Here is a 24,737-nt window from a genome sequence, read left to right as displayed (position 1 = left end):
ACAAGGTCTGTGGATTATCTTGAGTGACCAGGTGATGATTTCTGTAAAGAGACACTGCTGTTCATATCTCTACAGCTGGTATCTCCAAAACTCGCCATCTCACACCAAAACAATCTCGATGGATAAATAGCGCTACAGGTAAGAGGGAAAATGTGTATTCTTGATTTGGGGCGAACTGACACTTTAATTTCTTAATTTATTTTGATCTACAGATGTTCTAAAGTTATTCACGACACAACAGTCCTACCACAAAGCTACTGCATCTGTGCACAGTAATGACCGTTTTCACAGGACTTGTGAGGCCATCAAAAGCATCATTGAATGAATGACAGTAGTCCCTCCGCTGCTTCCTGGCAGTTAATAACAAAGACAGAATTTTTTTATGGTCTTCTTTGACACAGAAAAGAGAAGACCCTGGGAATTTACTGTTATGAAACAGTGGTTTCATTAACACTACTCCACTGGTGGGGGAGGAGTGCAGGCCTCAGTTGTGTCACAGTGGTGCTGGTAGGCTGGTATACTGGTGATCTGATCCACTAACACGTTTAAGTTACTTACTATGGAAGTTTGAGGAGAGCACAACACAAGGTGACAGCTGATCGTCTGACCACAACACAGATAAAGACCCTTAAAACCGCGACAGCACATACTCGGAAAACACTAGAAGTCTTGGCTTTTTCATTACTAGTCACTGTAGATGTGGACAGTTTCAGTTACCCTTCAGATAAGGAAGTTAAAGTTGTGTTTTGATTTTGGGGACAACAGGTCCTTCTACAAACTCAGAACTGTACAGGGATGTGTGTCTGTGTCTCCTGCTCTTGGTCCAAGTGGATTTCTGAGATCACTACATCATTATATGATCTGATATAAATGACTCGTCCTCTGTTCTCCGCCCAGCAGTGTGATAAGGTGGATTTGAAGGTTTCTACACATACAGAAAAAAGATTATATTTTTTAGAGGCGGCTGGATCTGTTTCTGAACTCATTTTACCTCTGGCTTTGCCATGGCCTGTGGGGCTTTATCTTGTCCTGGCTGCTGTCTGTGTTTGTGTTTGTGTTTCTTCCTTCAGGTCCAGGTATGCACAGTTTCCATGAGTGCAGCTGGGTGCACCTGGCCAGTCCACCCAGAATGAATACAGGATCAGCCGTCCCACTCCTTCTCGCTTCCTCCCAGTGCGGGCTCTCCCTCTTGCATCACATGGTTTCTTTTGTTTCTTTTGTTTGCTTTGGTTGCATTTCTTTTATTTTGCACCATACAACACCACATATTCACACATCCACTCACAGTCTGACCAGTTCACATCCTCAGTTCATGTTTTTTGTTGCAATCTTTGTAAGTAAGTATGATTACTTGCTCTTGCCGGTACAACTATGTGTGTTTCCCTCCTTTTGTCACGGCATAAGAGCCACGACGTGACGTCACTCTGTTGGAGGCGTGTGTGTGTTTGTTTGTTTTTGTGTGCAACAGGAGGAGGCGCTATCAGTACACGACAGACGGCAGGACTACATTTGCCAATCTGCTTCCTCACACTCACACACACGCATAAACACACGCACACACTTTATCTCATGTTATTGAAAAAGAAAGAAGAAAAAAAAGCAGATGGAGAAAGAAGCGCCAAAGAGAGACAGAGATAATTTAATATTCCAATCCATGTCTCCGCCGATCATCTCCAGTTTGAAACCAATAATAAACCCAAATGTTGGTTCATGTTTTAAGATTTAAAGTTTATTTTATCAAGCTCAGAGTCGTGGAAATGTACTTCAAAGTTTTTTAAATGTAATGGACCTTCATGTATTGTGTTGTTTTATGTTTTATGCATTTGATGTTCTGTGTCTTTTTGTTCACCTGCCCTGTTCACTTTGTTTACATGTGGCGGACCCTGCCACCTTTCTAGCTTGAAACAGTGTTCTGGGGACTTTATTTTCCTCTGAGAACAGCTTGTTTGTTCAGTTGTGGAAAAGAGACATATTTCTGAGTTTGTATTTCTTCTCCAAAACTACACAGTGCCCCTTAAATTGTGTGCTGTGCTTGTAAAAAAAATAAACTATAAATACAAAAAATAAAATAAAAATGAATATATGTAAAATACATGAATTTCAAGGACATACACCACAAATACCTGAAAGTAACTGATGCTTTCTGTTGTTAAAGAATTGTTCTCATCAACAAACTGCACTTGTAAAATAATAATAATATTAATAATAATAATAATAATAATGTGAGAATCACAACAATTCAGATTTTTTATCAGTGAGTAAAGCTATTTAATCAAACAATCTAACTGGTGGCCACTAAAACTCGGGTCCAAATAAGTCTAAATCAAATTTCAGAGGCACAAGCATGTGGAAGAACACAACATTGTCACAAAGAAGATAAAATACATTTTATGTTTCACTCAAACAGACTTCTGACCAACTTTATCATAGGAAACATTACACTATACATTGTGTATGCTGCTCATTCACCAAAAGAACTGCAGGCTGAATGAAGTGAGGAACATTCAGCATTATGCTGCCATTGTTTCATTGATGTCTTTGTTGCTTTAATTAATCTGTTGATACACAAACACAAACGAAAAGCTCATAATGGGATTATTAAGTTTCTATGTCCTGTGATCAAAGCGGTTTTCAAACCACAATTAGAAAGGAAAAGGTTTTAAATATACATACATGCAGACTAATGTGAGTGCATCCATCACTGGTCATTTAAGGTTAAAAGAAAGACCGGGAAATTAATCTTAAATTCGTTTCTTTGTCCGCCACTCCTCACAGACTGATAACTCTTATTCTGGCTGAGGTCCATCTCCCTCCACACAGAGGAGACACACAGTAGCCTACAGTATTATTTTAACTTTATAACACATGATGATGTGAAATGATTATTTTTTGTTATTTAACTTTTTGTCACCTCATTAAAACTGCCCTGCTTCTGCGCTCCGGGAGTTTTTATCTGGTGCGGTCAGACATGTTGGGTCTGCAAGGCAGCTGTGTTTCTTTGGTCATCTTAAAATGAATTTAATTTGCAAAAACGGCTGAAATGAAACGAAGTTTTGGAGTCAGTGTGTCAGCCACATTACTCTTTTACATTATTTATTCCCAAAAGTCTGTTGTTGTTTGTTTGGATGGTGTAACTTTGTCAAAACGTCCAAAATAAGCGTCTCAAATTACGCATCACAACTGCCAGCTGTGTCATTACAGCCAACAAATCTTCATATATTTTATTAAATCACTTAATACAAATATGGATACATACAGTTCAGATTACGCTGATTCTTATGATGTGCTTTTTAAAAGGATTCCCGACACTTTACGCATGGATTTTAGAGGATAATCCAGCTGGAGAAAACACAAACTTTATCAAGTTTGAGATGAAGTGAAGAGGCGCGCTGTGGTGGGGAGGTTCACTCTACACGGTTCTCACCGTGGCATCATAAGACCTGACCCTGTGGACAGGGACAGCAGAGATATCGCTGTCATTGTCACCCACTTGACCCTGATATAAGCGCAATAACAATGTCTTCTCCCGCGGTTTCTGTGCCACTGGCGACTCCGGCCAAATCTCCCAAGAAGAGAGCCAGGCCTCAGAAGAAGAAGACGAGTCCCTCGGTATCAGACCTGATACTGAAGGCTGTCTCCGCGTCCACAGGGCGCGGCGGCATGTCCCTGGCAGCCCTGAAGAAGGCTCTGAAGGCCGGAGGATACGACGTGGTGAAGAACAGAGCAAGAATTGTCATCGCCATCAGGCGCTTGGTGGCCAACAAATCTTTGGTGCAGACAAAGGGCAGCGGGGCATCGGGCTCCTTCAAGCTGAACAAGAAGCCTCCCACACCTCGAAAGAAGAGGGTGGTGAAGAAGAAGAAGCCCAAAACAAAAAAGGTCAAGAAGGCTAGCGCCAAGAAAGCAGCCGCAGGTGCCTCTCCAGCGGCCAAGAAGTCACCTAAGAAGAAGAGGAAGCCAAAGAGTCCCAAGAAAGCCAAGAAGCCCACTGCAGCCAAGAAGCCCGCTGGAGCAAAGAAGCCCAAGAAGGCACAGAGTCCCAGGAAGGTCAAACGTAAGGTCACTAAGTCCACCAGGACCAGGGCTGCTGCCAAGAAGTGAGAACTCTCATGATAAACGCTGAATGCTGACCAAACGCCTTTCTGGTGGCGTTTAACTTGTGCGTGGACTAAACTTTGCATTCATTCCAAGTACTTGAGTTTGCTTTAGCTATTTTACAGTTTTTCTAGATAAGAAAACACTGAACCTGCTGCTTTTACACCCCCGCCTTGTTCTGTAAAGAACTGACTTGATGGAAATAATAAACCTATTTTAATTTATACAGCGTGTCCTGTGATTTTATTCCAGTTTTCAACAACAAAAATAACTCTTGACAGACTTGATATAACCTCTTTTGCATTTCATATATTCTCTGTGTATCCAAGAACTCTCTACAGTCCGCTGTGAACAACATTAAACTGAGAAAAGAACAGTTGACTGAAACTTAACTGTATGGCTATATATCATAATTCAGTCTTTAAATACCAAGTACATGAACCAGAATCAGAATGTATGACAAATAAGTACTCTGTGCACTTAAAAGGACAAAGAGGTCGTTACTTTTAAAAGTACAATTTTGGATTGTGCCCGAAAACACTCCCAGTCTTATATATTGTGCACTGCACACACTGTGCGCCGTTTTATTTGAGTATTCTGAGTGTGTAATTGTATAAGACATTTTGTGTAATGCCCTCAAAATCTCCCAGTGGAACGAAAACAATCCCACATTGCAATGAGCCGCATTTTAAACAGTTGTGCATCTCCTCAGCTGCACGTTTTGATGCAAAATTGTGATGATTTGTCTGAAATCTGAATATTCTGCCGACTTGAGTACTGAATGAGTGAACGAGGGGATGATATCGGGCCATGTCTTGATTTGCTTGACTCACAGTGACGCAGAGGAACGCTCAGGCGCGCGCGTAAAGTCATGCAGCGGCCCCTTTTACGCACCGTTACGCACGGGAACCTCGGCGTCCCGCACGGTGTATTCACACACATTTTAATACCAGAAGTGTGTGTTGTGAAGTGACAGACACAAACAGCTGTTGTGGTCAAAATGTAACGTTCTTCCTCATCAAGTATATGAAAAAAGTAACTGTCACACATCTGCCTCCCAGCCAAACTTTTATTTTAACAGAAAGCTGTCGGTAGGAGTTTATAAAAATAAAAGTTACTCTGATATGCAGTTTGTAAAGTTCGTGTAGTGAAGATTGAACACTGCCTGGGACAAGGCTGGTCCTAAAACAACAGCTGGTAAGGCGCCAGCTGATCGTCACTGAGCAGTGAGCCTTGACGGGCGTGTGTCAGGCCGAGTTCGTTGCTGTTCCTCTTATCTACAGCAGACAAAACACACACCAGGGTTTCATTGCGGAAGAAACGATATCTCTGCACCGGCTGATGAGTGCAGGCGCGTCCAAACTCATTAGAGAGTATAACTGAATTTAGTAGATAACATGGTGATCGCTTTGAGCGAAAAAAATGTCACAAGAGGTGGGATTTCAACTGAAAATTAGTAGAATAAATAACAAAAAAAGTGATCAGGAGCATGGCTAAAGTTGTGATCTACAACTTATGTGTACAGTATGTGCCGACTCACACAGTTAGACACAGTAGAGTTCACCAGCTGCAAGTTTCCTGCTGCAACCATACAGCTTTCCAAGAATGAATTCAGAGGAGAGGCAGCGCAGAGGCAGCAGAGATGAGTTGCCCCTGAACACAATTTTCATTAAGGTCATATTTTACTGCAACACGTAGAATTTGGAAACCATAAAGCTACTTTTATAAAAACATAATGCAGCCCAAGATTTACTTGACATTTCCTTTAAAATCAGCAATATACATAAACTGTAATTTGGAATTAGTTATGTTATATAGAAATGTATAAGTGTTCAAGATTGTCCATAGAAAAGGAGAAATATCTTGTTGCCCAGTAAAGATGTAGTTTGTCTATTCCTGACACATATATAAAACTGTGTAAATAACTTTATTTATATAGCACCTTTCAAAAATAAGTTGCATAGTGCTTTCCAATTAAAACAGCAGCTCAAACTCAAAAGCCAATCAAGTTCAGCAGGGATTGGTGTGATGTGGTCACTTCTCTTATTACCTGTTAAAAACCTGGCAGCAGCGTTATGAATCAGCTGCAGTCTTTGGATGTTTCGCTTGCTAATACCAGATAAAGTGTATTACAATAGTCAAGTCTGGAGAAGATAAAACATTTTTAACTGTCTCAGTTGGGCAAAGCAGGACTGTAATACTTTGGTTACCTGTGGATGAAAAGACAGCTCTGAGTCAAAGATATCACCTACGTTGCGGCCCTCTTTGTGAATATTGTTTGACAAGGCACTCAGACTTGATAAGAGGTTGTTCATGCAACTAGCGCTGGGGCTAAAGGGCATCACTATGACCACTTCTGATTTGGAGTCATTCAGCTGCAGGACATTTTTAGACATCAAGTATTTAATCTCAGCAAGGCAGGACATAATGAAACTCTCTATCACAGAGCTGGAGTTGCTGCCAGGTGGAGGCTGGGACAACCTCCGGAACATGGATGCCGGCCGAGTCATGAACCTCAGCTACTTCCAGTGCCAGACAACTGAAGACGGGCTCTACCTCAGCCCAGATGAGGTGTTTGTCATCCCGCACAAGGAGACGGCTGTGGAGACAAACTCAGAGATAATCAGCTCCTGGCTGTATCAGAAAAGCTCAACATCTGACAGCATAAATGCAGACATATCCTACCGCTCAGAGCTGAATGGAAAGTTTTCTACAGAGAACCGGGGGATGAAAATCCATCAGCTCAAAGACTCTTCAACCACGAGATTTAACATTGATAATTCATCTCTCTGCTAGGACTACTTATTGTCTTATTGTGATATTGCACAAGTGTCGTCTTTTCCTGGCCTGGAGGCAACATTATAGTAAAATTATGTAATTTTCTAAGACTGTTCTACTTGAACTAACTAATTACCGATCATTACTTATCAAAGATCTCATCATCTCAATATTTTGTGAAAGTACAGATACCTTACAATATTGTTGCAATAACTATATTGAGGTATTTGGTGTGTGTAATTTTATATAAACTGTTATGTCATGCCCTCAAAAATCCCACAATGGAAATAAAACAATGCCCTATTGCAGTGCTTCACATATTATAAGCCTAGATGCAAAAAATACAATTGTGCATACAGCTGCCAACTTTAACGCAGAATTATGATGGCTATGAAGTGTCCATTATAAAGGTAGTCGTCAATTAGTGAACAAGGGGTGATTTAGGACCCAGTCTTGATTTGTTGGATTCACAGTGATACAGGAACAAAAAAAGTCCTTATACACGAAAGAGAATACAGATACAATGCAATTGTCTTTAAAAGACAGATGCTGGAAAATAAATAGTTTTTGTTGTGATCACTTTGAGTGAGTTTGTCATGACAAAATGTTAACAGAGTTGGGGGATTACACCCAGTAATGAGATAAAAAAGTGAGAATCAAAGCTGTGATCAATATTCTTTCACAACACTGAGCCTTTGTATACTTTATGTTGAAGTAGTGAGGCCTTGAGCCTGTGAAGTGAAAGCATTTTGTACAGTATGTGGTGACTCATACAGCTGTTGAGTTCATAAGCTGTATGGTTTTGTGTTGCCATCTGCTGGCTGGATTCAGTAACAGGGACTGTCGGATGGGAAAGTTCATATCAGGTCATTTTATATTGTAACTGTTAGAATTTGTCTGCTGTGGAGCTGCTTTTATAAGATTAAGCTCTCCTTGTATGCAGCCCAAACTGAGCTTGGCGCTTCCTATTTAAGCTGTAATATAGCTAGAAAATGCGAGATTTGTAGATAGTTAATAGAAAATGAGAAATATTCATGTTACATTGGGACGATGTAGTTTGTCCATTCATTACACTTTAAAAAAGAATCTGTAATTAAAGCTGCAAGCAGCGATGAATGGGCCCTCGCCCCCCCACGTATGTCGGGCCGTGGCGCCGTCGGAGGGCAGACGCAGAGGGCAAGTTTGTCATTCGGACAAACCAATGTGGAGATATGCAACACTTCCTATTTGGAACGAAATCTGCAGGAAGTTGTTATTTAATAAGTTGAGTATACTTTGGAATATCAAAATTCTTTTAATACATTTTTGTCAGGAGGGTCCACAGATGCTGTCTGCAAAGTTTGGTGCAAATCGGTGAAATAGCCTGGGAGGAGTTGGAAAAAGTAGGTTTGCAAAATTTAGCGAATTTGCGGAAAAAAACCTAGGGCACAAATAAGCGTGGCCTACATCACGAGATTCAACAGAATTCAGGGAACGCGTGGACATATGTTTTTTGAATGTGCGACAAAGTATATGGGAGTTATAAGCCAAAACACACTTTTCTTGATTATATCGCCACCTAGTGATGGATGTTCAGGACGAGCATAGATTATAAAATTTTTGGCCAGGCCTAATTTGTTTGTCAAAGAAAACGGCGTTTTCATCCATGTTCAGGCAGTGAAAAATGCAATCATTTCGGACAAAGAAAAATAATGCTCACTACAGAAACATTAGGGACATCGCAGGTTACCTGCTGGGGCCCTAATGACACTGGCACCAGAGCACCACCTAGTGGCGGATCGGTAAAAGCTTCAACAGATGTCCTCAGGAGGGCATTGGCAATGAGTGTAGCAAGTTTTGTGTTAATCCGACCAACCGACGTGGAGATATAAAATACTTCAATTTAAAGAGCGCCACCTAGTGGTCATCGAGCAAGATTTTGCATAGTGCCTTAGGGGCTCATGGGGAAGTAGTATCCTGAGTTTCATGTCATTCGGACGAACCAATGTGGAGATATGGAACACTTCCTGTTTTGAACGAAATGTGCAGGAAGCTGTTATTTAATAAGTTGAGTATTCTTTGGAATATCAAAATTTGTTTAATAACTTTTTGTGAGAATGGTCCAGAGATGCTTTGTGCAAAGTTTGGAGTAAATCGGTGAAATTGCCTGGGAGGAGTTCGAAAAAGTAGGTTTGCGACATTTCGCGAGCTAGCGAAAAGTATGTGAAAGTATGTGGGAGTTATTAGCCAAAACGCACTTTCCTTGATTATAGCGCCACCTAGTGATGGAAATTCACAACGACAACAGATTATACAATTTTTCGCCAGGTGGGACATATATTCCAAGTTTGGTGAGTTTTGGGGTATGTTCAGGCAGTGAAAAATGCGATCATTTGGGACAAAAAATTATCACTACAAAAACAATAGGGTCCTTGCAGGTTCCCTGCTCGGGCCCTAATAATAATTAATCGAAAAACGTTACCACTATCAAGGTTAAACCAAGATTTAACATAATAAAACAGTATTACCAATCTCATAGAGTATGTGAAGAGCAGCACAGGTATTTAGAGACTTTTAGACTAATAATTTAGTCACTTGTTCTTTAAGATCCTGTGTTGAAGATATGGAACCCTAGCCTGCAGATATAGTTACATGTGGTGACAGTGTACTTGTTACATTGAACAGTGTATTGGTAAGTCTTATCACCTGTGATCCTGTAAGGTGAGGTGTTGCAGGGGGCAGTCAGATTGATTATTAATTAATGCTATGAACCCAAAATAAACAATGAAAAAAAAAAGTGGTGAATGAGATATAACAAATTTATATTGCATTCATTGTAGTTCTGCAGTTTATTCATATGTTGTGTATGTCTCATCTTTTGTAGTTGTGCTCAAACATTCAGGCTCAGGCTTGATTGTCTCGTGCTGATGTTGGGTGGTGGCTCAGTTAGGAAATTCTCAGGTTCTTCCCCGTGACTTACACTCATGTGACAGTTCACCGAAGATGTGAAAACAGCATAATTTCCCTTTTGTATGTCCTGTTTTTCATGTCTGCTCTCCATTCCCTTCAATAAGAGGAAGTGATAAATCCCTGTACCTTAACATTTACAGATGAAGAACTTTGTGAAACAAATGTATGAACCAGAGATGTGCACATTTAAGCTCTGGTCTGCTGGGTTTTATGTTAAACTTAAGTTTAATTTTCCCCTTCATCTCAACCATCCTCATGTGTGCACTTCAGCTTGTTTTCGTTTTTACTTCATCTCACTCACATTGCTTTTAAATTGTACCGAGTTGCGTTTTGGGTTGGGTAATAATGAGTGAGAACTGAAGTTAAACTGTGGTTGACAGGCACTGCTCTTGTGTACATGGAGAAACTCTTGACTAATGTGACTTTTCTCAAACAGCCGAGGTGTTCCTCCTCAGACTGTCTCATTTACTCACAACTGTACATGTTCAGGCAGGTTCTCATGACATCTGCATATTACTTTCGAGTTCATCTCAACACACTGCGCTTTTATTAATATCAGCCCTGAATTCACTGGAATGATAAGACAATATAAATCATGTAATTGGACCATCTAAAACTCTGGTTTATGGCTCCCATACTGCAGGTTGTATGATATTGCCTATCAATATGAAGCTGTTATATCGTGTGAAAGATCAAATATGAGCAATAATTAGGAAGTGAATCGAGTTCCGTTTTTGTTAATAAATAACCTATAAATAAACAAATCTGTACACGAGACAATCTAAATGAAGGCAAAACCAGTCCTCCCAAACCAGTTCTCAAAAAAAAAACTTCCTCTTTGTCACATGATACACTGCACATGAGGAGGAGGAACCTGAACTTTATATTCAGTTGTCTTAAGTCTTTTCTGACACAGCCACCATGAAGACAGCGGTGACCCTCCTGGCGCTCTCTTTCCTTCATGTCTGCTCTTCAGTCCCTGTCAGCCGCCCCACCAACTGGCTCAGACAATGTCGTGCCTCCACCAACCTCTCCATCACAGCACTGGAGGTGCTGCCAGGTGGAGGCTGGGACAACCTCCGGAACATGGATGCCGGTCGAGTCATGAACCTCAGCTACTTCCAGTGCCAGACAACTGAAGACGGGCTCTACCTCATCCCAGATGAGGTGTTTGTTGTCCCGCACAAGGAGACGGGCGTGGAGACAAACTCAGAGATAATCAGCTCCTGGCTGGATCAGAAAAGCTCAACATCTAATGGCATAAATTCAGACATATCCTTCCTCCATGTGCTGAATGGAAAGTTTTCTACAGAGAACCAGAGGATGAAAATCCATCAGGTCAAAGACTCTTCAACTACAGCCAGAGTTCAGGTTAGTTTTTATTTTTCACTGTTTGAAAGAATTAAATAAAAAATAATAATAAACTTACAGCTCTGGATGCCATTGTAAAAACCTAAAATAATCTCAGAAATATTTTTTTTATATATAAAAAAGTTCTACTCTACTGTGAATTACATCTAAATTTAGACTATAAAAATGTTTATTGCCCTTTAATATTTGATAGTTTATAGGACTATTAAACCAGGCCATTTCTTACCTGTATTTCCTGTCGTTAAAGATGTAAAAGCAAATAAAGAAGAGGAATAGAACATTAACAAGCTCAAATAAGTATGGCATATGGTATTTAGTAAAACATAATCTCTTACTTTTTTCCTCACAGGTTCGTAACTTCATCTACACAGTTAAGGCTTATCCAGACTTCACTCTGGACACACGCTTTGCTCAACAAGCCAAAGAGATAGCTGACGCAATTGAAAACAACCAAACAAGGAACGCTGATTATCTCTCAGAGAAGATGGTGCTGGACTATGGAACCCATGTTATCACTAGTGTCGATGCTGGGGCTTCTATGGTGGAGGAAGACTACCTCCGCTCTTCATATGTGTTGAACAGTGTGTCAGAAAGTTCCTCTATCTCGGCACAGGCAGGCTTAAACTTTTTTGACAAACTCAAGTTTGACATCAGCAGTCAAAGTGCCCAACAGAGCTCATCACTGAAAACATATCAGTCCAATATTACATACTCGCTCATCCAAAGCCATGGCGGCATACCATTCTATCCTGGCATCACTCTGCAGAAGTGGCAGGAAAATATCAGGAACAACCTGGTTGCTATTGATCGGTCCGGATTTCCCCTTCACTTCTTCATAAACACCAACACCTTCCCTGATCTGCCACAGCCAACAGTTGGCAAAGTGGCTCATAGAGTGAGTCAGGCCATAGAGCGATACTACAAGGTCAACACACGTCCTGGGTGTGTCGACGTCAACTCCAAGAACTTTAACTTCCAAGCCAACATTGATGATTCATCCTGCGAGGGCCCCGCTACAAACCTCAGTTTTGGTGGTGTCTACCAAGAATGCGTTCAGCTCAGCTCAGATGCAGGTCCACTATGTGATGCCCTGGCCCAGAAAAACCCTGACACAGGTGACTTCTCCTGTCGCCCACCATACTCCCCAACTTTACTGAGATCAGAAGTGAGACATCAGGGTTACACGACGTATGATTGCCGCGACGAACGCTATCGCTGTGGGTTTTTACACCTTTCACATTGCCATCGACGAGTTTGTCAGGACAACTACCACGTCCGCTCTGCTCGCATCAACACCTACTGGTGCTCTGTGAACGGACAGGCCCCAGACAACTCAGGGTATCTGTTTGGAGGAATATACAGCCCCTCTCTCCTGAACCCCCTCACAAATGGCAAAAGGTGCCCCGCAAACTTCATTCCACTAAAGTTTCTTTCGGATGGCCTAATGATTTGTCTGAGTAATGACTATGAAACTGCCACCAGATTCTCAGTACCATTCGGAGGCCTCTTCAGTTGTGAGTCAAGCAACCCACTGGCAGGGTCCCAACGTCACTGCCCTCCCAGGTTCAGCCAACATCTCGCCACGGTGAGCGACGGCTGTGAAATTCTTTACTGTGTCCAGTCAGGACTGTTTACAGGTGGAGAGCTGCAGCCGATCCGTCTGCCTCCTTTCACTAACCCTCCACTTGTCAGCATGCAAACCACAAACACGGTTATGGTGATGACTGAAGAAGACAAGACCTGGGTCAGAGTGGGGAAGACCAAGGCATGGAAACTGGCCAAACCAGAGGAAATCAGGGAAATGGTACGCCAGCTTAACCCAGAATTGAGTCAGATGTCTAGTGGAGAAAAGGCAGGAGTAGCCTTTGGGCTGATCAGTTTGATGGCACTGGTGGTCATAGTGGTAGTAGTCCTGGTGAAAAGGAGGAGGAGGGTGTCTGGGTTTGCGAGAGCTCGAGGCTATGAGGAAATACGTGAGGAGGTAGAGCGTGAAGAAGGAGAGAGGGAGACACTGCAAGCTTAAGAAAAACACACAGCTTACAGACTTGGCTCACAGAGAAAGGTTCATGTGGTTTGACAAGATCTTTTGTTTTTAACTTCCTTGTTGATTGTCAGTTTAAAAATCACTGTCATGTATCTTCTGGAAGTGGAAAATTTTCATGTTTAAGGGCTCCTTGTTTGAATCAGCATTAATTATTGTTGTTTAAAATGTCTATTGAACCAATTAGTAATTCACATAGTCGCATTATAACAACTGCTATGTGTTGTAAATGTCACAGCTAAACAACACATGTATTGGTAGCATGATGTGTACTTTAAGCTGTTCTTTATCATGAGTTAAGTTTGTATTTTGCACTTACAAGCCTGAGACAACATGTGTCATGTAAAAAGAAGCAAGCTGCCTTTGAAATCAACTGGCAAAAAGCAGAAGTGCTTTCCAGAGGCCACAGTGAACCAATACTGCCCTCATGAGGCCAAGATGCACAAAGCAATGTAGTATATCAACATTTCTATCCCCCTTTAAGAACTGAATGTTTTATTTCAGCGTACCGCTCATACAATATGTTGTTTACGTATATTTTTTTAATAGATGACTGATTCAAATTTTGCAAAGTCTCTCTTTTTTAATGTGAACAAAAGAAGCATTAGCTCAAAGCTTTATTATTTTTTGTATTTTTTTTCTTTTTAACTTTTTGTAACTTTAAAATTGACAGGATTTGTAAGTGTCAATCAAACCTCCCTGCACGGCACTCAACAACTAATTAAAGCATTATAAAACGATACGTTTTAATGAGTTTGTTGTGTTTGTGCTTTGTATGTCTCTGTTCATGTAAAACTTCAGAAGTGCCCTAACTCCTCAGTTAGTTGTCAGTCTAACAGGTCTGTGTGATATGTATGAGTTTTTTCTTAATCTTACAAGCTTAACAAATGGAGTTGAATCTTTGAGCTTCATCAAACACATTCAATATTTTCATGACAGAAGCTATATTTTCTTCTTAGTTTTGAGGTTAGTACAAAATGCAAAAGTCACAGTTAAAGGTAAGCATGCGCAAGATTGTAAACAGTTCAAAGAAGATGTGAAAACAGCATCATTTCCATTTTGTATATACTGTTGTTCATGTCTGCTCTCCATTCCCTTTAATAAGAGGAAGTGATAAACCACTGTACATTAACCTATACGGACGAAGAACTATGTGAAACAGATTTATCAACCAGAGATGTGCACATTTAAGCTCTTGTCTGCTGGGTTTTATGTTAAACTCGGTAATGAGATAAAAAAAAAGTGAGAAAAGGCCAAACAAAAGCTGTGATCAATATTCTTCCACAACACTGAGCCTTTGTATACTTTATGATGAGGTAGTGAGGCCTTGAGCCTGTGAAGTGAAAGCGAAAGCATTTTGTACAGTACGAAGGACCAATAACTTAGTCACTTGTTCTTTACGATCCTGTGTTGAAGATATGGAACAATAGCCTGCTGATACAGTTAAATGTGGTGACAGTGTACTTGGTACTTTGAACAGTGTATTATTGGTACGTCTTATCACCTGTGATCCTCTAAGGTGAGGCGTATGAATGTATGTATGAATCACTAAGTCGGTTTGGACAAAAGCTTCTGCCAAATGACCTAAATGTAAATGTAAATGTCTTGGAGGGGGCAGTCAGACTGATTATTGATTAATGCTACGAACCCAAAATAAACAATGAAAGAAAAATTCAATTCAATTCAAAAATCTTTATTTGTCCCCATGGGACAATTCAAGAAAAAAAAAAAAACAGAAAAAAAAATCCCTTTCGATAAGACCAAGTGACAAACCACTGGACATTAACATTTACAGATGAAGAACTCACAAATGGCAAAAGGTGCCCCGCAAACTTCATTCCACTAAAGTTTCTGGGGAAGACCAAGGCGTGGAAACTGGCCACACCAGAGGAAATCAGGGAAATTGTACGCCAGCTTAACCCAGAATTGAGTCAGATGTCTAGTGGAGAAAAGGCAGGAGTAGCCTTTGGGGCGATGGGTTTGATGGCGCTGGTGGTCATAGTGGTTGTAGTCCTGGTGAAAAGGAGGAGGAGGGTGTCTGGGTTTGCGAGAGCTTGAGGCTATGAGGAAATACGCGAGCTTGAAGAAGGAGAGAGGGAAACACTGCAAGCTTAAGAAAAACACACAGCTTACAGACTTGGCTCACAGAGAAAGGTTCATGTGGTTTGACAAGATCTTTTGTTTTTAACTTCCTTGTTGATTGTCAGTTTAAAAATCACTGTCATGTATCTTCCGGGAGTGGAAAATGTTCATGTTTAAGGGCTCCTTGTTTGAATCAGCATTAATTATTGTTGTTTAAAATGTCTGTTGAACCAATTAGTAATTCACATAGCCGCATTATAACAACTGCTATGTGTTGTAAATGTCACAGTTAAACAACACATGTATTGGTAGCATGAGGTGTATTTTAAGCTGTTCTTTAGCCTAAGCTAAATTTGTATTTTGCACTTACAAGCCTGAGACAACATGCGTCATGTAAAAAGAAGCAAGCTGCCTTTGAAATCAAATGACAAAAAGCAGAAGTGCTTTCCAGAGGCCACAGTAAACCAATACTGTCCCCATGAGGCCAAGATGCACAAATTTCTATCCCCCATTAAGAACCAAATGTTTTATTTCAATGTACCGCTCATACAATATGTTGTCTATGTATATTTTCTAATAGATGACTGATTCAAATTTTGCAAAGTTTCTCTTTTTTATATGAACAAAAGAAGCATTAGATCAAAGCTTTATTATTTTTTGTATTTTTTTTCTTTTGAACTTTTTGTACCTTTAAAATTGACAGGATTTGTAAGAACTATGTGCCAGAGATGTGCATATTTAAGCTCTGGTCTGCTGGGTTTTATGTTAAACTTGGTAATGAGATAAAAAAAAAAGTGAGAAAAGGTCAAACAAAAGCTGTGATCAATATTCTTCCACAACACTGAGCCTTTGTATACTTTATGATGAGGTAGTGAGGCCCTGAGCCTGTGAAGTGAAAGTGAAAGCATTGTGTACAGTATGTAGGACCAATAACTTAGTCACTTGTTCTTTACGATCCTGTGTTGAAGATATGGAACAATAGCCTGCTGATACAGTTAAATGTGGTGACAGTGTACTTGGTACTTTGAACAGTGTATTGGTACGTCTTATCACCTGTGATCCTCTAAGGTGAGGCGCATGAATGTATGTATGAATCACTAAGTCGGTTTGGACAAAAGCTTCTGCTAAATTCCCTAAATGTGTTGGAGGGGGCAGTCAGACTGATTATTGATTAATGCTATGAACCAAAAATAAACAATGAAAGAAAAATTTAATTAAATTCAAAACACTTTATTTGTCCCCAGTGGGCAATTCAAGAAAAAAAAAAACTTTCGATAAGACGAAGAACTATGTAAAACATATTTAACAACCAGAGATGTGCACATTTAAGCTCTGGTCTGCAGGGTTTTATGTTAAACTCATGTTTTATTTTCCCTTTCATCTCAACCATCCTCATGAGTGCACTTCAGCTTGATTTCTTTTTATTTCATCTCACTCAAATTGCTTTCTAATTGTAGCGAGTTGCTTTTTGGGTGGGGTAATAATGAGAGAGACCTAAAGAGTGAAACTGAAGTTAAACTGTGGTTGACAGGCACTGCTCTTGTGTACATGGAGAAACTCTTGAGAAATGTGACTTTTCTCAAATGGCTAAGGTGTGTCTCCTCAGACTGTCTCATTTACTCACAACTGTACATGTTCAGGCAGGTTCTCATGACATCTGCATTATTACATTTGAGGTCATCTCAGCACACTGCGCTTCTATTACTGTCAGCACTGAATTCACTTATAAATCATGTAATTGGACCATGTAACACTGGTTTATGGCTCCCATACTGCAGGTCTTACGATATACCTTTTTTGTCACATGATACACTGCACATAAGGAGGAGGAACCTGAACTTTACATTCAGTTGTCTGAAGCCTTTTCTGACACAGCCACCATGAAGGCAGCGGTGACCCTCCTGGTGCTCTCTTTCCTTCATGTCTGCTCTTCAGTCCCTGTCAGCCACCCCACCAACTGGCTCACACAATGTCGTGCCTCCACCAACCTCTCCATCACAGCGCTGGAGGTGCTGCCGGGTGGAGGCTGGGACAACCTCCGGAACATGGATGCCGGTCGAGTCATGAACCTCAGCTACTCCCAGTGCCAGACAACTGAAGACGGGCTCTACCTCATCCCAGATGAGGTGTTTGTCGTCCCGCACAAGGAGACAGGCGTGGAGACAAACTCAGAGATAATCAGCTCCTGGCTGGATCAGAGAAGCTCAACATCTTCCGGCATAAATGCAGAAATATCCTTCCTCAATGTGCTGAATGGAAAGTTTTCTATAGAGAACCAGAGGATGAAAATCCATCAGGTCCAGGACTCTTCAACTACAGCCAGAGTGCAGGTAAGGTTTTATTTTCCACTGTTTAAAAACATTAAATTTAGAAAAACAAAAAAAACTGTGGAAGCCATTGTAAAAACCTAAAATAATCTCCCAAATATTTTTTATATATAAAGAAGTTGTACTCTACCACGAATTGTATTTAAATTTAGCTTATAAAAATGTTTATTGCCCTTTAATATTTGATAGTTTATAGGACTATTCAGCAGAGAGTGCGCATTAAACCAGGCCATTTCTTACCTGTATTTCCTGTCGTTAAAGATGTAAAAGCAAATAAAGAAGAGGAATAGAACATTAACAAGCTCAAATAAGTATGGCATATGGTATTTAGTAAAACATAATCTCTTACTTTTTTCCTCACAGGTTCGTAACTTCATCTACACAGTTAAGGCTTATCCAGACTTCACTCTGGACACACGCTTTGCTCAACAAGCCAAAGAGATAGCTGACGCAATTGAAAACAACCAAACAAGGAACGCTGATTATCTCTCAGAGAAGATGGTGCTGGACTATGGAACCCATGTTATCACTAGTGTCGATGCCGGGGCTTCTATGGTAGGAGAAGACTACGTCCGCTCTTCATATGTATCAGACGCTGCGACAAAAAAATCCTCTATCTCGGCAGAGGCAGGCTTAAACTTTTTTGACAAAGTCAAATTTGAAATTAGCAGTCAAAGTGCCCAACAGAGCTCATCACTGGAAGCATATCAGTCCAATATAACATACTCGCTCATCCAAAGCCATGGCGGCATACCATTCTATCCTGGCATCACTCTGCAGAAGTGGCAGGAAAATATCAGGAACAACCTGGTTGCTATTGATCGTTCTGGACTTCCCCTACACTTCTTCATAAACACCAACACCTTCCCTGATCTGCCACAGCCAACAGTTGGCAAAGTGGCTCATAGAGTGAGGCAGGCCATAGAGAATTACTACGAGGTCAACACACGTCCTGGATGTGTCGACGTCAACTCCAAGAACTTTAACTTCCAAGCCAACTCTGATGATTCATCCTGTGAGGGCCCTGCTACAAACATCAGTTTTGGTGGTGTCTACCAAGAGTGTGTTCAGCTCGGCTCAGATGCAGGTCCACTATGTGATGCCCTGGCCCAGAAAAACCCTGACACAGGTGACTTTTCTTGTCGCCCACCATACTCCCCCACTTTTCTGAGATCAGAAGTGAGACAGCAGGGTTACACGACGTATGATTGCCACGACGAACGCTATGCTTGTGGGTTTTTGTGGCTTTCACACTGCGTTCGACAAGTGTGTCAACACAACTACCATGTTCGCTCTGCTCGCATCAACACCTACTGGTGCGCTGTGAACGGACAGGCCCCAGACAACTCAGGGTATCTGTTTGGAGGCATATACAGCCCCTCTCTCCTGAACCCCCTCACAAATGGCAAAAGGTGCCCCGCAAACTTCATTCCACTAAAGTTTCTCTCGGATGGCCTAATGATTTGTGTGAGTAATGACTATGAAGCTGCCACCAGATTCTCAGTACCATTCGGAGGCCTCTTCAGTTGTGAGTCAAGCAACCCACTGGCAGGGTCCCAACGTCGCTGCCCTCCCGGGTTCAGCCAGCATCTCGCCACGGTGAGCGACGGCTGTGAAATTCTTTACTGTGTCCAGTCAGGACTGTTTACAGGTGGAGAGCTGCAGCCGATCCGTCTGCCTCCTTTCACTAAACCTCCACTTGTCAGCATGCAAGCCATAAACACGGTTATGGTCATGACTGAAGACGACAAGACCTGGGTCAGAGTGGGGAAGACCAAGGCGTGGCAACTGGCTACACCAGAGGAAATCAGGGAAATGGTACGCCAGTTTGACCCAGAATTGAGTCAGATGTCTAGTGGAGAAAAGGCAGGAGTAGCCTTTGGGCTGATGGGTTTGATGGCACTGGTGGTCATAGTGGTAGTAGTCCTGGTGAAAAGGAGGAGGAGGGTGTCTGGGTTTACGAGAGCTCGAGGCTATGAGGAAATAGGCGGGGAGGTAGAGCGTGAAGAAGGAGAGAGGGAGACACTGCAAGCTTAGGAAAAACATTTGACATTATTTTTTGTTTTTGACTTCCTTGTTTATTGTCAGTTCAAAAATCACTGTCATGTATCTTCCGGGAGTGCAAATTTTTCATGTTTAAGGGCTCCTTGTTCGAATCAGTTGATGCATTAATAATTGTTGTTTAAAGTGTCTATTGAACCAATTAGTAATTCATATAGCCGCATTATAACAACTGCTATGCGTTGTAAATGTCACAGTTAAACAACACATTTATTGGTAGCACGGTGTGTAATTTAAGCTGTTCTTTAGCATAAGTTAAGTTTGTATTTTGCACTTACAAGTCTGAGACAACATGTGTCATGTAAAAAGCAGCAAGCTGCCTTTGAAATCAACTGGCAGAAAAAGCAGAAGTGCTTTCCAGAGGCCACAGTGAACCAATACTGCCCTCATGAGGCCAAGATGCACAAAGCAATGTAGTATAACAACATTTCTATCCCCTGTTTAAGAACTGAATGTTTTATTTAAATGTACCGTTTAATGATTGCGTATATTTTTGAACCGATGATTGATTCATATTTTGCAACGTCTTTTTTTTGACTTTGTAAGTATCAAACCTCCCTACACAGCACTTAACAACTAATTAAAGCATTATTAAACAGTATGTTTTAATGAGTTTGTTGTGTTTGTTCTTTGTATGTCTTTGTTCATGTTCATGTGTTCATGTTGTTCAAGTGCCTTAATTCCTCAGTTAGTTGTGAGTCTAAAAGGTCTGTGTGATAAGTATGAGTTTTTTCTTAATCTTAACAAATGGAGTTGAATCTTTGAGCTAAATTAAACACATTTAATCTTTTCTTGACAGAAGGTCTATTTACACCTTAGTTTTGAGGTTAGTACAAAATGCAAAAGTCACAGTTAAAGGTAAGCATGCGCAAGATTGTAAACGTGGCACTCAAGCACAAACTGGTTCTATAAATAAAACGGTATATTTGTGTTAAAAAAACAAATCTTCCTCTGCCTCATGTTGAGTGAAACCTCTTGCACAGAGTGCAGAGAGACCTTACAGAGAAAACCACCAACACTCCACCCACATCCATAAATAGACAATGGCAAAACTGACCTCATGGTGTTGGTAAGGTTATCAGTACACAGACAGGCCGGCTCAGACAAAAACACACAGTTCACACATGTACTGTACACTCACATGCACATACACACACATACATTTAGCCATTTCCCGTAAAGAGTGCTCATACCAGTGTGCATCTTTCCTCTCGTGATTAGATCTCCCTCCCCCACACATGCACGTGCACACACACACACTCATACACAGCTGTGAGGGATTCATAGAGCTGGGTCATGAACATAAAAACAAACCCACTCATGCTGAGGAAATTGCTAAGGCCTTGGGGGAGAGAGACAGACAGACAGGGAGGGAGAGAGAGAGCATGAGAGAGAGAGTGAGAGAGAGAAAGATACATAGCCCAGAAGCAGAGGAACTCCCTCCTTGGTCTTTTTCAGGAGGCGGAGGACAGACAAAAGAGTGCACCCTGCAGGCTTTCAGCACAGCTTCCCAGCAAAGCCGAAGCTCTCTCAACCGTGATTTCATTTGCAGCAGGATCAAGAGTTTAGTCAGTTTGCAGTACATCGTTTACAGTGAGCTGTGCCGTCGATGGGGTTGGCAAAGACAGGGAGGCACGTATTTTTCTTGGCTGTTATAATCTGGAGAGGAATTTTTAGGAGGGCAAAGGAAGCTGCAGGCTGACAGCTTCTAAAAGAGGACAAGGACACAGTCTGAAGGCCGATAGATAAGTTACAGTCCAAGGTAAGAGTGCATGTCGTCTTGTTGTGTATCTGTCTGCTGTGCACGTTTTTAGAGTTGACACAACATCTGTGGCGGGATTACTCCAGTTTATAAAGCAGAGAGGATTAGAGGCTCATCTGCGTTGACTGTGTAACACTTTTTCATTTTTAAATCATAAGAGCGCTATCCTACAGTCTACTTACAGGTAAACCTGTGGAAATTGGTGGAATTTGTGGAAATACAGATTTTACTGACTACTTTCTCACCCTATGCATTTTGTTACATTCAGGTAACCATGCAAGCTGCAAGATACCAAGAGAGCAACCTCGTCCCGTTTATATTGTCTCTACTGGTCATGATGGAGGTCTGCAGAGTCCAGGGCTGTCGGACTGGCTCAGGCTCAGAGTGTGAGAAAGCCCCTTTTGTCCCGGGCCACAACCTGGCAGGGGAGGGTTTTGATGTGGTGCGGATGCGTCGGACAGGGGCGTATGTCATCAATGTCAAAGGTCATCTGGTTGACAACCACACCTGCACACTGTGTCCAAACCGCTTCCAACAAGGACAGGTAAACACTGTAAAATTCCCTGCGCTTGATATCCAAACCACTTTTTCTTGCTCCTTCTGTCCTGTGGTTTCCCCCCCTCTATTCTATTCCACACTTCCTGTAACTACTTCTTCCTCCACCTGCATCCTGCCTTTCCTTGTCTTCTCAGATTCAGAGGCTCCCAGCAGCAGTGCTCGACTGGCGTCCCCTCAGCCGCTGCAGTAAGCAGCTTTCCAGTGCCCTCCATCACTCTGTGGACTCCCTGCTGCGCAGCTCCAACTCCCTGGTTAACAACAACTGGGGCGTGGGTTTGAGTTTAGAGAACATTGGCAACGCGGTGCTGGGAGGAAGCCGCTCAGACTTGGCAAAGTTTGCCCGTTCGCAGCACAGTGTGGACAAGGCCACTTTTGCCATCCATGAAATCAGCTGCACCTACTACAGGTAAAGACGAGTGGGGCTGGTAAAAATGGTGACATTAAAAATGTTCTTATGATGAGGCATGCGGTTTGCAATAAAGTATTGTTGCAACTGCATGCATATTACAACCTGTGAGAAATTCTTGTTTTGGTACATCTGGATATTAAATGTGAATAAATAGGGGACACTGTTGTGGATTATCGATTTAAGACAACCCTCAGTCGAGTATTCATCAATAAAATTAAAATGAGACGCAGCAGATGCAAAATTAAAACCGGATTAATTTCTATTTGCAGTTACTGGATCATAGTATTTTTGTACTTAAAGGTCTCCCAACTCTTCAAATACTGACACTTTGGGTTGGCGGCCGTCTCAAGCGACAAACACAAAGCGTTAGTATTTGACGAGTTGGGAATGAGACGATAATCAACTGTCTTACAGATCGCACCTACGATGTAAAAAAGGCAAATGCATGTTAGCATATAGGTCTCAGCTTAAAATTTGAAAGATAATTTAGATATAGCGTGAAGACGTTTTTTAAATTGTTTCATTTAAGTAAAAAGGTTTGAAAGTCATTCAGGAATACATGTACACAAAAGAAACATTTTTTGCACAGCTACAAGTTACAACAGCTTGAGCTCGACTGTTTATTGTTTCTCATGTAATAGTCAAGATTATATTCTCTTTGTGTTTTGGTTAAACTCCACACGTCTTTTGTTTTTTTAGCTACAGGCTGGCTGATCATCCACAGCTGAGTGCAGAGTTCACAAAGCATCTGAAGAGACTCCCACAGAGTATAAATACAAGCCAGAACAGAGCCTTGTATAGACGGCTGATAGACACCTATGGAACGCACTACATACACCAGGTCAGATGTTTGATACTGTAGTACTTGTGCTGAAGAATGTCTTTTTGAAATAGATTTGGATGATGAGGTTTATTATTTGTTCACCTAGGTTCAGCTTGGAGGTAAGGTGAGGCGAATCACTGCCTTCAGGACCTGCCTGGCCACACTCAAAGGCTTCACCGAGTCCGAAGTCAAAACCTGCCTGAATGCTGAACTCCGAATGGCTCTTGGTTTCCTCCCTGCCAATGCGTCCTTCTCCAACAAGTGCGACAACCTCCTGAAGGGTAATATGAGCATGGGCTTCTACCAAGGCTTCATGACCCATAAGATTGAGGTTATTGGAGGGGAGAAGTACTTTCCAGACATCCTTTACCAGGAGGACCCGTCTGAGGCGTACAACAGCTGGATGAACAGCCTCCACGACAACCCTGATGTGGTTTCTTACGGCATCTTCCCTCTGCATCATCTGGTTGAGGACTCACAGATCAGTGCTAATCTGAGAAGCACCGTCGAGGAGTATATTAAAGACAACCAGCTGAAGGATGACCAGTTTGGGTCCAAGAACTGCTCCCCGACTCCCAACCTGGACCATAACTGCTGCCCCCTACGGGCTGGCAGAGGAACTCTCAGACTGGTGATCCACAGAGCTGCAGGCCTGAAGGCAGACACCTTTACGAAAACGGACGCCTACGTGAAGATCTTCTACAACGGCATGTACGAGGAGACGGAGACGGTGATGGACAACAATGACCCAGTGTGGAATGTGACTATTGACTTTGGATCAGTGGAGATGGGTCAGCAGTTGAGGTTTGAAGTTTGGGATAGAGATGTGCTCTACAATGATAGAGCGGGTATATGCGTTGTCTTCCCTGAGCGAGGAAGTCATTCTCTCAGCTGTCAGCTGAGTAAAGGTGTCCTCTACTTCTCCTACAGCATCAAATGTGATGCTCACTTGACGGGCTTCCGATGTGGACGATACTCCCCCAATGCAGAGTAGGTTATTAGATCATAAAGTAGATTTTAGTATTTTTTTCATACTGATTAATGTTAAACTTTCAAGTATCTGACTTGGACAAATGTTTGCATGTATGTAGTATATATGTGGTCCTGTGCAGAGGGAGATTAACTAACCAAGGTCAAAGCCCTTGTGAATCCATTGTGCATATGAAAATAAAGTGATTTTGACTTGGGACATTTGCTGTTGAGTCACTTTGAGGGGTTCTAGGTCTGATGTATATCGATAATGCATTGGTAACCACAAGGGCTACAAAAACCATCACCTTTTCTATAAGCTGCAGAAGTAAGTCATACAGAGCAACAGAATCAATCAAGAACACTTAGATAAAGTAAATACTAAACATTTGTACCTCGATTCACATAATTAGGCAATAATACATATTGCCAATAATTTTTACAAATTTCACTCTAGTTTTGTCAAAACAAATTCCAATTGTGCATCTCAGACCTTACTGTTGCCAAACCTT

The 24,737-nt window shown here is 41.6% G+C and overlaps 3 protein-coding genes across 3 annotated transcripts; all 3 read left to right on the top strand.

Annotated features, from left to right (window-relative positions):
* The first annotated feature begins 3,466 nt into the window (after window positions 1-3,466).
* LOC311260722 (protamine-like protein) lies at window positions 3,467-4,319 on the top strand. Its single transcript, XM_084358891.1, has one exon. The coding sequence runs from the start codon at window positions 3,517-3,519 to the stop codon at window positions 4,099-4,101; it is 585 nt and encodes a 194-aa protein (XP_084215017.1). The 5' UTR covers window positions 3,467-3,516; the 3' UTR covers window positions 4,102-4,319.
* Window positions 4,320-10,681: 6,362 nt separating this feature from the next.
* Window positions 10,682-20,252, top strand: mpeg1.1 (macrophage expressed 1, tandem duplicate 1). Its single transcript, XM_084360885.1, has 4 exons — window positions 10,682-11,193; window positions 11,543-13,210; window positions 17,140-17,646; window positions 18,007-20,252. Exons 1-4 carry the CDS (start codon window positions 10,744-10,746, stop codon window positions 19,678-19,680), a joined length of 4,299 nt encoding a protein of 1,432 aa, XP_084217011.1. The 5' UTR covers window positions 10,682-10,743; the 3' UTR covers window positions 19,681-20,252.
* An 807-nt stretch (window positions 20,253-21,059) lies between these two features.
* Window positions 21,060-24,443, top strand: prf1.5 (perforin 1.5). Its single transcript, XM_084359690.1, has 5 exons — window positions 21,060-21,466; window positions 21,735-22,010; window positions 22,159-22,430; window positions 23,133-23,274; window positions 23,363-24,443. The coding sequence occupies exons 2-5, from the start codon at window positions 21,741-21,743 to the stop codon at window positions 24,248-24,250; spliced, it is 1,572 nt and encodes a 523-aa protein (XP_084215816.1). The 5' UTR covers window positions 21,060-21,466; window positions 21,735-21,740; the 3' UTR covers window positions 24,251-24,443.
* The last annotated feature ends 294 nt before the right edge of the window (window positions 24,444-24,737 follow it).

Source organism: Pagrus pagrus (assembly GCF_965226575.1).
Source record: "Pagrus pagrus genome assembly, chromosome: 8".
Taxonomy (NCBI): Eukaryota; Metazoa; Chordata; class Actinopteri; order Spariformes; family Sparidae; genus Pagrus; species Pagrus pagrus.
This window is presented reverse-complemented; position numbering and strand designations above follow the sequence as displayed.